The following is a 21194-nucleotide window of genomic DNA, read 5'->3' as shown; positions in this document are numbered from 1 at the left end:
GATGTCCTGTATTCCCCCATCTAGGAATATGAGGATGTCATCAACAAAGAGCAGATGTGATATTAGACATTGTTCTGTGATCTTGAGGCCCCTGAACCTCCCTGCTCTCTTCTCCATCGCAATCAGTCTGCTCAGTCCTTACATAACTAGAAGGATAAGTAAAGGGGATAAAGGGAATCCCTGCCTGATTCCCTGCTTCGCTCGAAAGGTTTGGGAAGCAGATCCGTTGATTAAGATTGCAAAGGATATTGATGTAATGCACCCCATAATCCATCTGATAAATACCAGTGGGAACCCCAGATGGGGGGGTATCATCCTTAAATAGAACCAACAGACCTTATCAAAAGCCTTTGAGAGATCAATTTTAAGCGACACTCGTTTTAGATTCTTCAACTTGATGGAGTGGAGGGCCTCTTGTGCCAAGCCTATGGCCTCATGGATTTGTCTGTTTTGTAGAAAGGAAAACTGCTCCTGTGAGATGTGTTCAGATAGGATTGGCTTGATGCGATTTGCAATAATCTTCACAATAATTTTATAGAGGCAGTTGCAGAGGGATATAGGCTGGAAGTCATTGAAGGAGAGTGGGGAGTCCAACTTGGGTATGAGGGCAATATAGGTGGAGTTGATAGGATCATAAATACGACCAAGGATCCGACTTTCTTCAACCACCCCGAGTAGGTCATGTCCAATGATGTCGAAAAAAGCAAGGAAGAATTCCATAGACCAGCCATCCGGTCCTGGACTTTTGTCCTTCTTGAACCACTTGAGAGTGCTCTCTAGTTCCCCCATGGAAATTGGTTTGATGAGGTCCTCCATCCCGTTAGGTTCCACAAATCCAGGGAAATGACCAGCAATGTGGATGATTTCAGCAAGTGATGTGCCAGGGGGGGCTTTGAATAGCTGCTTGAAATGTGTGATACCCAATCGAGCAAGTTGTGGGTGTGTATTAGCAATTTGATCCTGATCCAAGGGCATATGCCAGATGGTATTGCTGGCTTTCCTTCCATTTGCATATTTATGAAAGAATTTTGTATTACCATCCCTCGCTTGTAGCCAGATTGCCCTGCTTCTGAGTCTCCATGTTTCTTCCTGGTCAAGCAGTATATTTGTTTTTTGTGCTTCCAGTTCTACTAGATGTAGCTTTGCTTCTATGGATAAGAAACCTCTTCCACATTCATCTGTTAAGGAGGCCAACTGAGATTCAATGTCAGCCAGAGTGTGCTCATCCCTAGCTTTTTTCCTTTTTGCCCACCCAATGGATAATCTCTTAAGTTGATTCAGGTTACTACAGAATCCTTTAGCCTTCCTCTGCTCAATAAGTGGGGGCTGAGCTTGCCAGAACTCTGAGACCATCTGGATATAGTCAAGGTCCTTTAGCCAGGTAGAGTTAAATTTGTAAGGCGCCCTTGGTTTTCTGAATGAGCCCGCCACTTCCAGATATATGGGGGAATGATCCGATATTCCCCCAGAACCCACCCATTGTCTATAGATGGTGAGGGAATGAAGGAGGTCTTCATGAATGAGGTATTTGTCTAGTCTTTTCCCTAGAGCTGCTTCTCCAGTCCATCTGTTATGCCATGTTGGCATCTTCTTGTTCATAGGGACATCAATGAGGTCATATTGTTCCAAGAGGGTGCTCAGCTGATCTGAGAGGGGATCCAACTGCGAATGGTGTCCCCAGGATTCCTCATGTCCGATGGAGAAATTTAGGTCACCCCCTAGAATAGCTGTATGACTGATCATAGGATTTTCTAGAAATTGTTGCCAGAAGGCTAGTCTGTTTTGATTAGGGGCATAGATATTTATAATACGAAGTTGTTTGCCCAATTCAGCCGAGAATATGTCCATACCCAGGAACCCCTGACCTCCCCATGATGAAATCACCTTGATGGATAGAGGGTTAATCCCAATAGCAAGTCCCCCAGATCTCCCTGCCGCATCCAGAGCTTGGAGGTGCCAGCCGAGCAGGATGGCTTGAAGGGTCCTAACAATCTGCTCGGATGGACCTAGGGTTTCCTGAAGGAGAATCATGTCACAGGGTACACAGTTCAAAAGTTGCTTAAGGGCCAATTTTTTTGACGGGCTGGCCAAGCCCCTACAGTTGAATGATAGCCACTTCATCAGGGAATAGAGTCAAGGGTGTCAGGTGCTCTAAGTGCCCTTTCAATGGTGTTCTGGTGCCCTTGGGCCACATCTGCCCCCACAATTTTGATGGCTTTGGACATCTTTGAAGGTTTGCCTTGGGAGGGTTTGTGCTCAATGAAGGGGGGTGGGATGCACAGGTTAGGGTTCGTTAGTTGATGAGAACAGAGGTTGTAGGAGTGCGAGCTTGAGGCAGAAGGGGAGTGAGGGGGGTGATGATGATCCTGTCCATGGACAGCGGGCAGGGTGGTGGAGAAAATAGGGGAGGGGGGTTCAAGAGCACAATTGATGGGAGTAACCATGCTAGTGATAGATGCAGATTGAGCTAGAGAGACATTAAAATTATTAAAAAACAGAGCAAAGGGTAAGGGATTAGAAGCAGTACCCGATGTAGGAGCAACCTCCACAGCAGACCGGGATCGAGTCAGTGGAGGGGATATAGGTGGTATCTGGGGAGCACTGGATGGCAAAGCAGTGACTCCATCCGCAACCTTTGAATGATCTTGACCTGTGGGCTACTCGTCCACAATCGGGTCTTCTGACTGGCGATGCTTCGTTCCCCTTGTAGCTGCCGGAGTAGGAGTGAGCAGTGGACAATCCTTGTAGAGGTGGCCGACCTTATGGCATCGTCTGCATCTAAATGGAACACCTTCATAGTCGAGGTTTTGGCGACGCGAGAAATGTCGCCAATGAAGGGTTATCTTTTCCTCCAGCCCCTCCCTCGTGTCCAAATGTACCAGGATACGAGCCATTGTCATGATTCCTGTCTTCTCAAAGGATTGATCGTGTTCTAGGTATGTTCCCAGTGCGTCTCCAATGCGCTTGAATACCACAGGGGTCTAGAATTGCATCGGAAGGCTCGACAAGTGAACCCAGATCGACCCGACACCCAGTTGTTCCCTCTCAGGGTCGAAGAGTGGATCCCATCTCTTTAGCAGAACCGGTGCGAATTCTATGTGCCAGAAATAGGATAATATCCAGTCCATATACTCCTCCCTGTGGAAGCGTAGGGCAAACCACCCTCGAGCCAACACTCGAATGATGGGCAGTTCTTTAAGTAAGGAGCACCAAATCTCGGTGGGCCATAGATGAAGCTGCTTAATTGAGTAATTCTTGCCACGCATATGGCCAGCGAGGACCTTCTTTGCTATCTCTGCAACTTCACCCATCGAGATGTCTTCGCCCAAGGCTAGGTTAATGTCGTTATCCACTGATTTGAGGCACCTGCCCTTCTTGAGCTTATCAGTGCGATGAGCAGTCAGATAATCCTTGAGAAGTCCACAACCCTGGTTTACGGTTTGAGGGGTGGATTTAGGGTTAGCTAAAGCAACCATAGCAGATGGGGGTGTTAGGGTTTGGGCCACCAGGGTTTAGGGTAACATTGGAGAGAGCAGGGTTATTGAGGGAGGAAGGCCCGGAAAGGGGGGATGCAAGAGGAGGACGCGGTGCAATGCAGAGCGGATATGTGGGGAAGCTGGGGTAGCAGTGCATCGAAAGTGGGCGAGGGCTGGAGGCAGGTTCCAAGTAGGTTTAGGGTAGCCAGGGACAGAGGGGGACAGTCCACACCAAGGCCATCATCAATGTTAACTGAGGGCGGGGGATGTGGCGCAGATGAACCTGGGCGAACTTGGACGGAGTGTGCAGCTGACAAAGGTCGCAGGGTTGTAGTGAAAGGACCAGAACCCGACACGGAGCGATGGTGTGACCAAATGACCTCCTGGGGATGAGGGTCCTCCTCATAGTCTACCTCGTCCAACTCCATAGTAACCGACAGTAAATGGTCGGTGGAAGTAACTATTGTTGAGAAGAAACGGGGTGGTCGTGGGGACGGAGGGAACCAGGTAACTGCGGGGTGAGAGGTTGAAAACCGCAGGAGGTTGTGATGGGTAGGCAGGTTAGGGGTCAGGTGAGTCGCTAGGGTTTACCCAAACCATCAGGACCTGGGCTATTGAGCCACATAATTGCCATGGATGTCGCCATTAGAGCTCCGCATTCCTCCATGTTCATTCACCCCAGTTTATCTATTATAATAAAGTTGAGATTAATTTTTTCGATCATATTACTGAGTTGCAACACTTTATTTGTTATATTTTACATGAAAATCTTATGTTGATTGAATGAAATTTCTTTGCGAAGAATTTTGTTGAAAAAGTTGCAAAATTTTCCGTCTGGGATATTACAGTGGTATTAGAGCTGGTTTTCCTGCTACCCTGAGGGTTTGCTTGCTAAATTTCCGGACCAAATTTATTGCGGGAGCAGGAATGAGGGTTTTCTTGAAGACAAAACCTAGTCAAAAGTGATAAATTTTTGAGCGCTAATTTGTCTCCTTAATATTAATTGCTCAACAAGTTTTTATTTAATTTGTCGGTCGATGAGCAAATTGGCTGATGAATAATAGTTGTGCGACAAATCTGTATATAATAGGTCCCATAGGACGAATTCTTAAAATGGCCATGGTTTAATCTTTGTCCCAAGCCAAAAATTCATTGCCGTCCAATTATTTGAAGGAGCCCATGTATAATCCATGGCCGATTTTTAACTTTTGAGGAAGTCGTGCGCTGCCCGTGGTTGACTCCACCATTGATAGCAGTCGAGAAGTTTGTTAGTCGAATTTAGGCAAGAATTGGGTGATAGCTCGATTCATCAAGACGTCGATAAATCGAATCAAGCTCATATCACGTGGAGTTATTGGCACACGGCCACATCAAAAATGTGGATTGAAGTAGCTGATTGGAATGGCCTACGAACTGTTAGTTGTGACTATGACAGTGTAGTGCAGAGTGTTCAAAAGTGTAACTAGGTTCGGTCTTCATAATGACATGTATAATTGTGATTTTATGTAATTGATGTAAAGAAGAAAAATAAAATTATTATTGTAATGCTCGTCTCATGGGTTTCATGATTAAAGAATTTAATTTTAGTGATGGCTCCCATTGTGAGCCTATAGGATTTGTCATCTAGTCATAAAAGTCAATTTGAGTCTATGTCATGTATGAAGGACCTTTTTTGGCACGTTACATTTTTGTATGAATCATAAAAAGTATAAGAAGGCCCTCCAAGACCAAGACAAAGTCACCTCGTTCAAGTCGGCTTCAAAATAATAATATAATCCCTCAAATAGACATGTTGGCTCACAATCATCTCATGTCGACTTATATACATGGGCAAACAACTATAAATAGGGCAGTTCAGATTCCATTTCAGAGAAGTAATTTGGTCAAGATTTGAAGCTAGGAAGAAGTCTGAAGGTCATCAAGTGAACCTAATAACCAACAAGGAAGAAGGAAAGGAGCAACGAGGTCTCTAGTGTTATTTTGGGACTGTTTTTGGGCCAACTTACCTCCACAAGTACGAGATTGCAGACCTGTGTATCAGAGAAAGAAGGCCAATGTATTACGGTCACAATGAGAGAGGATTTCGGGTGAAAGACAAAGTCGAAGTGTCAAGAAGAAGTTTCCTTCTAGAGCGAAGAAGATATAAGGTCAAAGTTGGTCAAGCTCATGTGCTAAGGGTTTCTAAACTAGAACCAAGGAGTGCATTACTGAACCAAGGGACCGAAATTCTGAAGAGTAGCCGTGAAGGAGGAAGAAGTAGAGAATTGATCATTATAGGAAGAATCTCATTAAGGAGGATTTGTGTCTTTGTCTTGGAGTGGAAAATAGGTCAAGGGTTTTGGTATTCGTCAATTGAAGTCTCTATAAGAAGAAGAATTTGTGCGGAGGATTGGTGGTGACCAACCATGCAACAAGAATGAGTTGAGGAGGAAGGGTCTTTGCCTCATTTACAAGGAACCTTGGGGACCTGACCACTCATGCTTGAGTGACACTGAGGAGATGACAAAGGTAGAGCAGGATGAGATTCTTTTTGACTTTCAGGGTGAGGATTTTTCTTTGGATGAGTCCATGGGTTCATACGAGGATGATTCTAAGGAGCATGAACAATCATGTGGAGTTGTTGACAGTAGGCTAGATTTATATTTCAATGTGTATAGTGCGTAGTCAGTGGACCCTATGGGAGACATTCAGGGTGATGAGTCACTAGTGATGATTCAACATGAGTAACATATGGCGAAGCATGAGTCAACTGAGGATGATGATATGCACAGTATGCATGATGAGTCTTTTGTAGAGAGCCAGTTGGAGTTTCATATTGAGCCCATGATAGAGGAGGATGAGAAGCCATCTTTTGGACTAGACCTTTATGAGGAGTAGACAAATGCACAAACAACCAGCAAGGTTGTAGTACTTGCAAACACTTGTCATCATGAGGTGCTGGAGTTTGACAAGTAGCTTTGCAAGAGGTTGGAAGACTGGAGGAGCATGGAGTTTTTAGTCAGATGAGGGAGGATCTTTTGGAGATGGTGGTGCATCTATCTTTGGGCCTACCCACTAATGAGGTGCAAATAGATGCACAGGCAGTTAGCAGAGCTGCGGTACTATCAAGGAGCAACCCTCTCCAGGAGTAAATAGACAAGGCATGCAACACAATTTGGCCACTTGTACCCATTGTAGGGAGATAGGCAAGATTTTATCGATGGATATTATCGATTGACCAGACAAAGCAGCATGAATTGAGCGTGGACCAACATCAACATATCAGACTTGTTCCTTACACCAATGTCCATGCCTTAGATTGGTGGGAGATTATGAGTTGGTATCCTATTGATGGAGTATCATTCCTAGTCAGGGGAAAAATACAACAGGAGCCCTTAGATGAGAGGGTTATTGCATGTTTTAGTGGACAATGGGATATGGACCAATAGTTCGTCAGTATTCCAGTAGCACTAGCCTAACATTAACAAAGTGGGGTTGACCTTGGCCTATGCCGGAGGTTGGATTTGAGAGAAGTGATGAGTTGGTATTCTACTGGTGGAGCAACATCGACAGTAAGAGACAGAGCAGAACTTGAACCATGGGGGATGGACGACGATAATTCGTTATGGTGGTTTTAGGATCCAGGTGGATCCATGGATGGCGGATTGAGTTAGCTATTTATTTGGGATCTGGGTATTGAGGGACCCATTCATGTTTGGTTGGCTTGGAGGCATGGCATGGTACAATGCTTCATTTGGGATCTTGGAATCAGTTTACAAATGCCTTTGCAGCGGACAGGTAAGGATTGCTTGAGGGCAAGCAATCTTGGGGCGGGAGGATTTGTCATGTCCCCATTTTTATTTTCCTCTATAGCACAACCAGGGTGGATTTCTAGGGCACGAGATAGCTAGTCATGAGAGCAGATTTATGTGATTAGGGGTCTCAGGAGAGTTTTGAGGAGTTTTTATGGGATCCAATGGCACTCACTTGGCATATTCTATCATCCACATAGCTTGCCTCTCGTTTCGTTGCATTCCGACAACTCTCGGAAAATGGGGTTATTATTGAGCCTAACATAATTAATTTAGTTTGAGGTGGCATTCCAGGAGAAACATTTGATGGAATACCTCAATGTAATAACTTGTTGGAATCAGAATGAGAAGATTTACAGAATGGGATGCTAAGAGGTGAGTTCCAGTGGCTGGAGATAGTATGGTGGGATATTTACCATTTTCCTTGATTAAAAATGGCTTTAATTAGTCATTTAATTAAGGAAAAATAATTAATTGGAGGAAAAAGGCCAAAAGTGACTTAAGTGAAATAAAACAAAATTAAAACTCACTTAAGATAAAGTCATTGGAAGAACTTCTAGAATAATAATAAAAGGTGAAATAAGATGCTTCTAGAGGCTTGGAGATCTATCCATCCGATCTATAAAAGAGGAGGAGGAGATCATTTGCAGACATCTTGAATTTGAGCATTTGTCTTTGGGGTGGGTTGGAGAATTTAGTTCTCTAACTTAGTAGCCCCAAGACGAAAACCCTCAGGTGATTCAATCAGAGTGGGTGAGTACCCAACTCTCCTCTTGGTGAATTCATCCAAAATTCACAGGAGAGCTTAGTAGTTGCATTTTAGTTCAGTGTTTGAGGGCCAACGCAATATTGGAGCAGATTCTTTGCCAACTCTTTTCATCTCAGCTATATGGGTTGTATTAGCATGTAAACCCCAACTTATCTATTATAATAAAACTGATATTATTTCTGTCCATCATATGATTGAGTTGCAGCACTTTATTTGTTATATTTTACATGACAATCTTATGTTGGACGAATGAAATTTCTTTGTGAAAAATTTTGTTGAAAAATTTGCAAAATTTTTCCGTTTGGGATATTACACATTTTGACATGTTAAAAGGATTATTTTGATGATTCACTCTCTCTTTTGGAGGATATCTAACACACTACATATATTTAGATAGAGTCACCTCGTTTGGAGAGAGTAGTGTCCACACTATCCACTTGACATGGTGAACAAGATCTAACTACTCGATTTGTTTATTATTTCTTTGACTTGTCATGGAGTTTTTAGAAAAATAATGTATTTTATTGTAAGAGAGGCTCAACTCACTCTATATAAAGGAGCTTTTCCTTGATTTGCAATTTGAAGATTATGGAGTGAAAATAGTGATTGAAGATTGGAGCTCATAGATGATGGTGTTGAGCTTTCTTGTGTATCATATTTGAAGACTAATAAACAAGTGACTTATTGCTGTTTTGGAGCATGGTTATTTTCTATGATATTCATTTGTTGTAAATCAGTTGTAAGAATTTCATGCTTTCATTCTAACATAAAGGCTTAGTAAATGAGAACACTATTCATTTAGGAATAACCAATGTGAGGAGGTTCTCACTATCTAGTTGCTGATTGAATAACAATTCAGCTAATAAACAACACCTTTATGTTCATTTGATCTATGTCAAATTGAGCCCTCCAAGATTAGTTTCCACATCACATTATCTAGCAAGCATCATAAGGTTTAATATATAAAACAAGTTCATTTTACCTTTTAGGTACACAATTGATTTATGAAGGTATCAAGTTAGATCTTTCGTCTAAGTAGATGGAAGGTGTCAAATTAGTCTTTCTACCTCATGGCCTACCTTCAAAGTAGTTGAAGGTGGTGATTCAGTCCATTCATTTTGTAACGTCTCATGACTCCATTAGCCCTTAGATTTATAGGCAATGGTCCCTGATCATTTCATTTCCTTAATTCCCCTCCTTCCTTTCCTTTATTTCCTTTATTTTCTGACTACCTTTCCCCTTTTCACTTCCTGATACATTATTACAACCATACATTTTGTTAAGGCTTACTCTTCACTCTCACCTTGAGCCCCTACTCTATAGCCTTGTTAATAACACCAAAGCAGCCCCTGAGTTGCAGAAAAACCAACCAAAAGGGAGAGGAAGAGCTATTGTGGTGACAATGGGTAGTTTTCCTAAGTTACACAAAGTTAACATCTTGTGCTTAGGGTTTTACACTTTGGAGATGCTATATTTTGTTGTAACATAACGTCCACTAATTTTTGGTAGCTTCTAGGTTAAAATGAATAGACAAGACAAAGTTATGTCATATATAATTGTATTTAATATTGGTGATTAGTGCCTTTTGTCGCTTTTAATGGCATAGGTATTGGTTTCCTCTAGTTTTGGAATTGGAATATTTTGCAAATTGAGTCAAACATCTTGTGATGGGAGGCCAGAGCAGAAGTTTGCTTGTCTTTGAATTGCTGGTCTTGAACATGCTTTGCTGCTGCCATCTGTTGATCATCCTCCCCATCTAGTTAACTATTGAAATCCACCATTGTTGGCCTTGTAGCACCCTTGTCACAGTCCAAGGAAGCAGTTGTGCCAATTTTGTTTCAAAGATTAGAATTATCAGCCAACAACTTATTATGCCATTGTAAACCCATTTTGCAAATTTGTAATGTAAATGATGTTAGTACCACTGTTAATTATGTAACAACCTAGGTAAGCCTATGATTTTGGCAACGAATTTCATTCTATGAGATTTTTCTTCTCACTGATTATTTGTGTTTTTAAACACGGATGATCGACAAATTTTTTCTCTCCAGCTTCACCCCAAAGTTAGGGTGGAATTTATTGTTGAATTCTTAGGTGAGTCCTAGTGCTTTAGTCGAGTTTATTGTAAAAGTGATTTAAAAATAATTTAAGCTAATTAGCTAAATTATTTTATTACAAATTACTTGGTTTACTAGATCATATTGTCTCGTAGAAATGGGTAAATGTTATGAGAGTCTATAACGAACGAGTATTAAAATCTTATGTAAAAAATATTTTAGTGCATGGTCCTTCATACTTGGACACCATGGCTAAAATATTAGAGGGTGGAAAAATAATTAATGCCCTTATGATTCAATTAATTAATTCTTTTGGCAAAAATAAAATTAAATCTCAAGCCAAAAAATTAATTAATTTAAAGTCAAAATTAAAATGTTAGAAAATTTAATTTCTCAAAGTGGAAAAATTCGTGGGTCTAAAAGAAGTTAATTTTTGGAGGTCCTCCACCAAGGGAATATTACAAATTTCAATAAAATTTGGACCCTTGGACCTTAGTGGTTAAGTCAAAGTCAAATTTCTGAGGAAATTAGTTCAAAATAATTATTTTTAAACTAATAAAAAGTGGATTTTATGAGAAATTCGAAAATTCTTCAAAAATAAGTATTTTGGATGGCAGAGATTAAAAGTTAATCAAGTATTTATTGATGGTCGAAATTATTTTGACAGGGATCAAACCAACTAGCTGTTATTTTCCAATTGAAGAAATTTCTCTATAAATAGAAGACATTTTGCTTCTAGTTGGATCATGATGACCTTTGGTGTGATGTAATTTTGTAAACACTTGTATGAAGCCACTGTTTTGCTAGGAACGTTTGAATCTCATAATAAAAGACTTCGGGGTACAATTCATGGTGTCTTTGTCTCATTGATTTGGGGTATGTGCTTTCCTATATGGTACTTCAATATTATCTGAATCGTTATTTCATTTGTAGATGGTAGGAACATTCTATTGGTAAATTTTGGGCTTATCTTAGGTGATTCAATTCATTGTATGTTTTAACGATTTTTCTCAAGAAAATATATAGAGTTTGCAGCCCTTGGGCTCCAAGTTCACAGATTGTGGGCATAGGCTGACCTTGTTTGGACTTTTGAATATTTTGTGATTTTCTTACTTCACGAAAGGGCATAGGCTGACCTTGTTTGGACTTTTGAATATTTTGTGATTTTCTTACTTCACGAAGGTTGTGGTTGGATATCTATCTTTTGAAATACATGTAGCCATTGTCAAATTTGATAAAAAAAATATTCTCCAAAAGATTCTTTTCAAGCATTGTATATTTTGTATATTTGTAAATTATTTTTTTATAGAATAATTTTTTCTAACCCTTGCCTTGCAGCTAGGGTTTGGGATTTTGAATTTTTTGTATATATTGGGGTGTTGGGTATTTGTAAATTTCATTTGTGTAGGTCATATCCAAGTGATTCAAAGAGATTTGCTGGGGTTTTGAGTTAGATCTAGGCCATTGTGGGTAAGATCTAGTCTTCAGAATTTTTTGTAGGGCCAACATTTGAAGAATTTGCATTGAATACTAAAGATCTGAAGCAATTTTTCAAATTTGTGAGGGTTTCAAAATCTTTTGAGGCCTATAGGCCCAACGTCCTCCATAACGCTAGCTGTCTAGTCCTTGAAGCCTTAGCGTCAACCTTAAGGCTTAGCCACAGGCCCCTAGAGGCCTCAGCTTGCCTTCCTTGCCCTGGATGTGAGGTCTAAGGGCTTCAGCCTACCTCCTAATCCTCATGGCCTCCTCTTTTGGCCTTGCCACATGCCTGAGAAGGCCTTCCCTTCCCTCTGCCCAACTCTTACTCCACCGACCTCCTTCTACTCCTCCTTCCATGGCTTCCCTTTCCCTCAACTCCCCTTGGCCTCACCTTGCAGCCTAGCTGCAGGCCTGTTAAGTCCTTGGCTTCCCCTTGTGATCCCTGTCACAGGCCTTTAGGGGGCCTTAAAGGCCTAGGCCATAGCCCTTTTAGGCCCCCTCGGCTCCTCTTTAGTCCAACGACAGCCTTTCATGGGTTGCCATGAGGCTCTCTTGGCCTTAGCCGCAGACCTATTTAGGCTTTAGCCCCCTCTTCCATCCCTATTCCTTGCTTCATTTTCCTTCATCTCATCCCTGTGGGTTATCGTGATTTTGTGGACTGAATATTGGTGTGTTTTGCAGTGATATTTGGCGCAAATTTTGGTATTTGCAGGTGTTCCAGCCATTGGAAAAATTTGGGCAAGTTGGGCTAGCTTCTTCTATGCGTAGGGCCTAAGGGTTTGATCCTCTAACCCTCATTTTATCGCTGTTTCGCTTTAGCAAGTCAAATCATTTCATAACAGTAATATAACACTCATAAAAGTGCCCTAAAATCAATTCATAAACTGTCTAACACACCGAGGAATTAATTGCATAAATTGGGCAAATTTTGTTTGGGTAAATTTCACTCATTTCATCTCTGTCATTTCTGCATTCTAAGGTCTGATATAACAGTGATAATTACATCATAAGAGGGCTAAAGTATCTAAGATTTCATATTTTGGCAAGTTTGATTAGGCATTTGGAAATTGTTTGGCACAAGTTAAGCACATTGATAGCTCACTGCTCTCATAATTTGTCACTGCTGTCATACATGTTAATTAATGCTCATTGGGACACAAGTAGCATAAGTGATTTCTCTGCTCATACCCTATAGGTAATAATTGTTACTTGATTCATGGTTTTATGTGCTATTAACATTGGTAATTAAATCTTCAAGTAAAAATTTCCATTGGTTTCTAACACATTTGTTGTTGTGAGTTGATTGAAGTTTCATAAGATCACATCTAATAAATTCGCTCACTACAGCACTTTAATCTCAAATTGCATTGTCTTGAATGGTTTTAAGTTTCTTTGAGCATTTTGATCTAATTGTCTCTACCAGTTGGCATTCAAGTTATTTGCTCTTTGAAGTGTCTAAATCCTTGGCATTGAGAAATCTAATTGATATTATTTTGTTGGGATTCCAAGTGAATCGTTGGATAATTGCTCGTGTTCTCCTTTGCCATTATTGGTTTATGGTTATTGTAAATCCTTGGCATATTGGCATATGTTGAAAAGCTCTTAATCAAGAATTGAATGTCATTGGATGTCTCTTAAGCAATTTGGGAATTTGGCTTGAATCTAATTAGTAATTACATACCTTGTTAAAAGAGACTAATTGTTGAAGAGTGTTGGCATAAGATCGTTAATAATCTTGTTGTGAAGTCATCATTGGCATATCGTATTGAATCATTGTCTAATTATCTTAAGTGCTCTAATTGTTATTGAATTTATTATTCATATTGTAAGTGGATATCTATTATGAAATCTATGTATTGGTGAATCATTATTAAGAAAATCTTTTTGAGCAATTGTATCATGGGCATTTTATCTCTTGTTGGCACTGTTAAACTTGAACCTTTTTCTTGTGGTTGAGATTACCTTCTCTAAGCATTGTGAAGTACTTGATATCTTAACTTGAAGTAAATCATAACTAAGTACTTAAAGGAACATTTAAGTAATCTCACCTTAAGAAACTCTCATTCACCTTGCACATGATTTTAAGCTTGTCTTTCTCTTAATAACCTACCTCCAAGCATAAGCTTGGTTGATAGAAATAATAAGACCACCTTTCTCCATTTAACTTGAGTAACTAAGCACCTCTTTAGTGGTTAACATGGTGACTTTGCAGTTGTCAGAGCCACAGTCTCTGCAGCACTGGAGGAATTGGGTGGTTAGAAGTAGAACATAGGGGGAGGTATTGTTAATCGAGCCTTTGCTTGCTTCCCGTTGGCTTTTATCCCACAACCTACTTTAGAGACTAGTTCCAAAATAGTTAAGAAAAATGCTACACTTAGAATAGGCATTTAATTAAAAATAACCAAGATTTCACATTTCACATAGCTTATAGGATTTGCACTTCATATAGGATAGTTAAGCATCCAAGAAATGATTGTTCATCCGGTTTCTTTGTCTCTAGGAGCGTTTTTTTTTTATTATATATTTTGCTATAAAGAAGAAAACCTAGCTTTTGAAAGAAGGATATGACATCATGCTGATGCTGAGGACATGGATGATGAATTTGCGAGATAAATGCAAGAAGTCCAAGAGTAAGAGGGAGTTGACTTTTCTCAAAGGATAAGTATTTTATAACTTTCCTCTTTGATTAAGACTATTGTTATTGTCTTTAATTTTCATCTAGTTTCTTGTCTATATATCCTTTGCTTGCTTGTAATCATTTTTTTCATATCCTCTCAAAAAAGGTTGCAGTCAATGGCAAACACTGGCTAGACTTTCGCAACAGATGGAAGAAGTGGAAGAATGAAGCAAAGCAAGAGGATTTTCCAGAATCTCTACTTGAAGGATATTGTACCAATATAAAAGGAACGGGCAGTTCGAATTATGTCTTGATTGTGCCAAAGAGATGTCAAGATCTAACATGCAAAAACGAGCAACATGGAAGCAAGATTTGAGAAGGTTCTCCCAGAAAGAGGGAGAGGATCATGTCAAGAAGTTTGCCTCAGTTGTAAAAGTTGCCTCAGGTTTTTGAAGAGCATGAAAAGAAGCCTCATGATTGAAGAAGACTTTACATTGTGGGCTTGATTGAATGAATCAAGGATGATTCTATATGATTTATCTCTGACGTAAGCTGAAGGACTCATGTGTTAGAGGAAGCAATTGTGGAGAGAGTATTGCCTCAGGAGGGAGCAATCAAAAAGCCTTGTTATGATCTCGGAGAAAGGGACCTAAAAGCATCTGCGATGATGGATCTTGTAAAGCTGCAAGGATTCCCAAATTCAGTTTTAGTTTATTGCCTCAGTTTAGGCTTGGTTATAATTTTTTGGATGAACAAGTCACCTGGTATGGCAGAGGCCGAGTATATTGCAGCTGGATTCGCAAGGTTAGAAGCAGTATGGCTTCAAAGACTACTTGCTGGATTTTATGTTGACAAACATGGTGATGAAAGGTGCAGTGAAGCTCGAGTATATCTCCACTGATATGCTGATAGCCGATATTATGCTAAAACCTCTTTCTAGAAGGAAGTTTGCGTACTTCCGGGACAAGCTTGGGCTTGTGGAGAATGCAGAGAGGGATTGATGATTGCGTCATGGATATGGTTTCTTTGTGTCAAGTACTTTGATCGGAATTAGGGATGTTATCTTTGTGTCAAGTACGCTGACCGAAATTAGGGAGAATGGTTTGAAATATTGGATAGCATCATGGACTGACATTCTTCTTGTGTCATGTACTTTGACTTGATTAGGGAGGTTATCCCTGTGTCGAGTACATAGGCTTGATTAGGAAGAATGTTCCAGTGGATTGACATTCTTTTTGTGTCATTGTATAGTGACCTGATTAGGGGTGTAGTCCCAGTGTTAGATTGACTTGAATTAGGAAGAACGGTCTAATGGACAAACATTTTCATGTGTCATTGTATAGTGACCTGATTAGGGCTGTAGTCCCTATGTCACTTTGACCTGTATAGGAAAATGGCCCGACAAAAGACAATCATTCTCTCTGTGTCATTGTATAGTGACTTGATTAGGGATGTTATCCTTGTGTCACTTTGACTTGGATTAGGGAGAATGGTCCTAGATGCTGTAGCCTCCTAGCATTGTGCTCTAATCTCTCTCTAGAGTGAGGTCCTAGATGCTGTAGCCTCCTAGCATTGTGCTCTAATCTCTCTCTAGAGTGAGCTTGTTTTTGACATTGTGCTCTGATCTCTTTCTACAGTGAGCTTGTTTTGGTATCATGCTTTGATCTCTGCCTAGAGTGAGCTTGTTTTGGTGGATACCAAACAATGCATGTGCGTTGCACGTCAAGGGCATTGATTGGGGTATGGCAATATGGTTGATGCTGGTGATTATAATATTGATGATGATGCTTATCTTAATCTTGATAATCTTTCCTTATAGAATTGTCAATTTGAGAACATATTGATAGTCATTTTGAATACCTCCCTAGCTAAGAGGGAGGGTTGAAGTATATAGCTATGGTCGGTATTCATAATAACAAATTATTGATATATTTTTAACAAATAAAATTATTATTATTTTTATTGTCAAGTATGTTCTTCATGCTTTGTAAAGGTCAAAGAAAATTAAGAAGGGCATGTTCTTCATGGCCTTTGCAAAAGAAATAAATTTGAAATTTCTCCAGTGTCATTTGTCTCACCAAGATGCCGAGTTGGCCCTCCTACCCCTCAAGTCAGCTCAGCTACCTGTTGCACCCATTCGCTTGTGGAGATGACTGTATATAGCCCATTCGCATCCCTCATTTGAAGTTTATCACACGCTCACATAGATGACTGTATATAGCCCATTCGCATCCCTCATTTGGAGTTTATCACACGCTCACATCTGATCTGAAACGAAGAAGAAAAAGGATTCTTGGGGGCCGAAATCAGAAGCTAATATCTCTTCTAGCTGTCGCTCTAGTAAACAAGGAGGCCAAAGTCTGTTTGAATATCTGAGACATCTTCTGAGGCATGCAAAGTCTTTTTGTGGCACATATTCTGTGGCATGTGAAGTCTTTTTGTGGCACATATTCTGTGGCACATATTCTGTGGCATGCGAAGTCTTTTTGTGGCACATTTTCTGTAGAAACATGTGAAGTCTGAGGCACATAATTCTGTAGTAATACCCGAGTTTTGTGGCTGAGATAGAGGCTGAAATTCGGCCCTCTTGGAGACCTGTGACAAACTACATCAGACCTCTTTTGTGGACAGATTTGGAAGGCACCTTGTCTTGGTATGCTGGAAGGGTTGACTTGGATCTTGGTAAATAGTCATCTTGCTTCTATACTGGTCAGTTTATCTATGACTTTGATGTCTCTTGTTGAACTAATTCTACAACGAAAGGATTGCTGGGTTTTGCCCTGGCTGCTGGCCTAATTTCTGGTGTCTCTCGTCTCTCGTGCACTTTGATCTTTTATCTTGTACTTGAATGGTTAAATTGTTAAAGTATAATTGCTTGATAAAGAATACAGAATGGCTAAAATTAGAATAACACCTTCACAAGTAATTATCAAGATCAGAAATTCAAATTGTAATCAAATTTCAACAATATGTACCTTTACTTACTATAAATGGGAAACTTTGCATATTAGTATATAATGGTTTAGATTCATATGGATGTACATTGTACATGAATAATTTTTTGTTTGTTTGTTTGTTTGTTTGTTAAATTTGTATATTTATGTATTTTCTGGCCAACTATTTTTTCCTCTGATTTTTTTCCTGGTTCCCGGTTTTGGGGTATGCTGGTTCAATGACTAGTTTGGTTCTGATAACATTGCTTTAAACTCAGCAAATTTCCTGGTTAATCCATATTTGTATTTATCTGAGCTCTTTTAAGGTCAAACCTAGTCTTATAAGTAATTTATTTTTGTCCATCTATCTCAATTGAATTTCTTTTTGGATCACTTTTCAAGGCTTTTGTAAATCTTTTTTTATTTTATTTTGGAAGTTTCTTTGAGAAACATGCCCCAAGGTTTTGGGGGCTGCACTGCATAACTTGGAATTTTTTTGAGGTGGCAGGTTTGACCAGCCCCATCCCCCTTTGACATGCCGTTTGGGTGGGGCAGACCATACAGAAAATAAGTACTGAGGGCGGTTTAATACTCCATTGATATCACCAGTGATCTGAGGCCCTGTTGGCAATTTTTTTGTTTTTGTTTATTAAATATAATGATACCCATTTTATTTTCTCATACCTTCTTCCCAGCATCAGTCCTTATTAGTTCATAAAGATGACTTTGTTCATCCATCTAAAGAATGTAAATTTGATAAAATCCAAAGCTAGACAGTTTGGTAAGGAAATTTTATCTTGTTGGTCACCATTGAGAGTAGTGAAACTTTAAATCTTATAGGCCATGTCGGGGTGTTCAAGTATTGGTTTGGCAGTGTAGTCCAAAACAAAGTTGAGAGAACTGTAGTATAACTCGAAGTGTCAAAGATGGATGACCTTTGGAGAAATTTAAACTTAAAGATCCATTGACAGAAAACTAGCAGATTTCAAAAGGTGATAACTTTTTTGGGTGGTCAGTGCTTCACAAAATGAATATGTAAAAGGTAGAGAAAATTGCACATACAAGTAATACGTTTCTCTTATTCTGCCATAAGCTGCAATTTTTAGAAGAAAAAAGATGCAAAAATAAGTTGGGACAGGCATTTGTCAATATTGTCAAGTGCTTGAAGAGAAATGCAGCCAATTGAACAACTATAGCTACACGGGGCACTGGATTCTGAGTCCTGATATGCTTACATGAGAAATATTGCTTAACAGTGCTTTGACAATACAAAGGTTGTTCCAGTAGCATAATTTTTCATGAATTGATCAATAAGGTCACTATTCTTGTTTGTAAGCTTCTGTGGTTGGAATTTGAAGAAGAGAGTGTATCTGGAATATGATCCACAGTTTTATTTTTAAGTTGATGTTTCAAGTTCTGGACTTGAAACGTTGACTTAAAAATGGAATCATATTCCGGATACACTCTCTTCTTCAAGTTCACTATTACTGCTCGCAGAGAAGTTTAATTGGAGGAACTTTTAGTAAATTCTTACAAGCTAAATTCGTACCTGAGCTTTGGATAGAGATAAAAACAGGCAATTAACATCGACAAGGGGAAATACTGCTTTCTTTTGCTCTAGTTCTGATCCCAGTTACATATCTCAATAAGCAACAGAATCTAACTGTATAAAAATCTCCTGTCAAGATGTAGCTGGTTATCATAATATATGAAGCTTGCTTAAATGTTATCATAATCTATTCTTTTGGTAAATGCTTTCTTATACAGAATACACTAAGAAAGTGACATTCTCTTGACAGCTGAATGGGATAGATATATTCCAGTCTAATCTTTGCTGCCTATTTTATTAAGTTAAATTCTTATCGATTGTGTCTTGTTATGCAGGAAGTGGGAAGTCGTCACTCAATCTAGAACGTAGATTAGATCATGATGGACATCCTTTGGCAATAGCATCAGTTGATGCAACTGCTGCCAATGGGGTACCGCCATGGAATTGGAGGGATGCCACTGCAAATGGTAACTTGTCTGGCCTAGTTTAATTCAAAGTTTGATTAGAAATGTTATGTTCTCTGTCACTCATCACTAGGCAACCTTAATTGTTTTCGCAATATTATAATTTGAAAAGTCTACGCCATTTGCTGTGCTGAATTGTCTGTGAAATCAAGCAATTAAATTTCACGGACAATTTTTTTCTGAAAAGATTAATAATGGTTCTGCTCAAAGATTTTGATTGCGTTCAAACCTTTTTCGAGTATAACTAGAGTTTTATTGTTGAGATACTAATGGGCATACCTTGTCACATGATGGGAAGGATCCACCTAAATATCCCTTTTTAATGAGGTACTTCTTTGCATTAACAAATTATTTTGTAGGTGATCATCACACATCTTATGGAGGGAAGGTGATTGTGGTAAAATGTGGGGAATTTACGAGGAGGATTGGTGTTGATGGCACAGCTGAAGCTATCAAAGAAGCTGTTAAATGCGCATTTGGGTTGCGTACCAGGAGGGCGTTTTGGTTAGAAGATGAAGATGGAGTTGTGCGTTGCCTTGACAGAGATATGCCCTTGGGGACATATATACTTCATCTGGATGATGGTATGTTGGCCAATCAAGATAGTACGTTCCTGTTAACTCAAAAGTATTTTAAAATCACTTATTTGTTTGAGTTCTTGATCTCTCTTCTGTCTCTCTATGTTGCATGCATGTATAGATAAGCGCTCTGTACCATCTCTAGTAAGATAGTATTGTAGTATTAAGTTCTGATGTTTCAGTCACTCTGAGAGTTGCATTTTGTTGCAACTGTAATCTTAGGTTTGACTATCAAGATCTGCACTTACGATGAATCTGATCGTCTGACGGGTGCCACTGAAGAGAAGACGTTGTACACTGAAGAAGATTTTCGTGATTTTCTCACACGACGTGGTTGGTCTGGTTTGCAAGAAGTTGGTGGATTTAGAGCGATTGATTCTCTGGATGATCTTCGTCCCTTGTGTGTATATCAACGTGCGGGGTTGCTGGGGGAGTAGTTTAAACTGGCATCTGTTTGTGCACAAACTAGCAGGGTATGCAGATGATCCACATGCAATCCTAAACTTGCTTTGGAGACTGCAATGTAAGCCTATGCCTCCTGCATAAGACATTGTACACTAATGATACTCTTAAGAATATGAGTTTTCGATAGCTCACATGACTTCTAGCGCATTCAGGTGAGCATCCAGTTATAGACAGCTATAAAATTAAGATGGAGATTGTTCAGCGCTGTACAGCAACCACATGCTTATGTTACTTGCAGACTGAATGGAAGAGCATTTCTTTCCATGTAGGTTCTAGTGTATTATTATAGGATTGCAACCAGGAAAGCATTTACAAGGATTTGAATGCGATGTTTCTGATTTGAGATGTAGCCATAATCTCATCTTCTGTCATTTCCCAGGCAGAAAGGGCTCATATATATATATTTATGAGAAACCATGTCATACAGTAAAATGATTAGTTTTGGGAAGAGAGAAGTTGAGAAGAGTGATTGGACTGCTTTTTCATTCTGCAGTTTATATACTGCGCAAGGCATTGCGATCTTAAGGGAAATAATAGGTGTCTGGGATGCCGCACTTGCAACATTTAGGATTATTTGCTAAATCCTCTCATTCTAGTGCAAGCTTTCATGCTACAGTGAAGCTGTAAACTAGTAAAAATTACACAGCTTGAAAAACTATGAGAGCACAGTCAAACTTGTAATGTAATCTTCATTGTACTTGTTGAATGATATATATTCTTAGTATAACCTCAAATTTGGTGAAAATGGTAGGTAGTGTCAGTCTTTCTATTGGAGAGATGCGTGTTGTAGTCTAAGCAGTTTAAAATGAAATATTAATAAGGCAACTAAACTTGGAACCATATATAATTCAATTCAGAAAGATTGTTATCACTATCACAAGTATAGCTGACAACTTACAGACCATGAGTATGACTCAACTCCAATCAGTAATTAGAGTCTATATTCTATCTTCAATTCATTCTAGCAATTATCTGGATTGCCTTTGAGACAAATGCAGTAGGCATTTCCTTTTCAT

The 21194-nt window shown here is 39.5% G+C and overlaps 1 protein-coding gene across 2 annotated transcripts in view; it reads left to right on the top strand.

Annotated features, from left to right (window-relative positions):
* Window positions 1-20923, top strand: part of LOC149207666 (trihelix transcription factor GT-1-like) — a 106100-nt gene extending 85177 nt beyond the window's left edge. Inside the window, exons 2-4 of one of the 2 annotated variants that reach the window (XM_089395824.1) lie at window positions 19007-19138; window positions 19495-19740; window positions 19936-20923. In XM_089395824.1, the coding sequence (XP_089251950.1) occupies window positions 19007-19138; window positions 19495-19740; window positions 19936-20150 (593 nt within the window). In that variant the 3' untranslated portion in view covers window positions 20151-20923. The remainder of the gene's footprint in view (window positions 1-19006; window positions 19139-19494; window positions 19741-19935) is intronic. The other variant, XM_089395825.1, reaches the window with a different exon arrangement.
* Window positions 20924-21194: the final 271 nt, after the last annotated feature.

This window comes from Pinus tabuliformis, chromosome 1_2, assembly GCF_031772625.1.
Source record: "Pinus tabuliformis cultivar Carrire ecotype Pingquan chromosome 1_2, CPIR1, whole genome shotgun sequence".
Taxonomy (NCBI): Eukaryota; Viridiplantae; Streptophyta; class Pinopsida; order Pinales; family Pinaceae; genus Pinus; species Pinus tabuliformis.
This window is presented reverse-complemented; position numbering and strand designations above follow the sequence as displayed.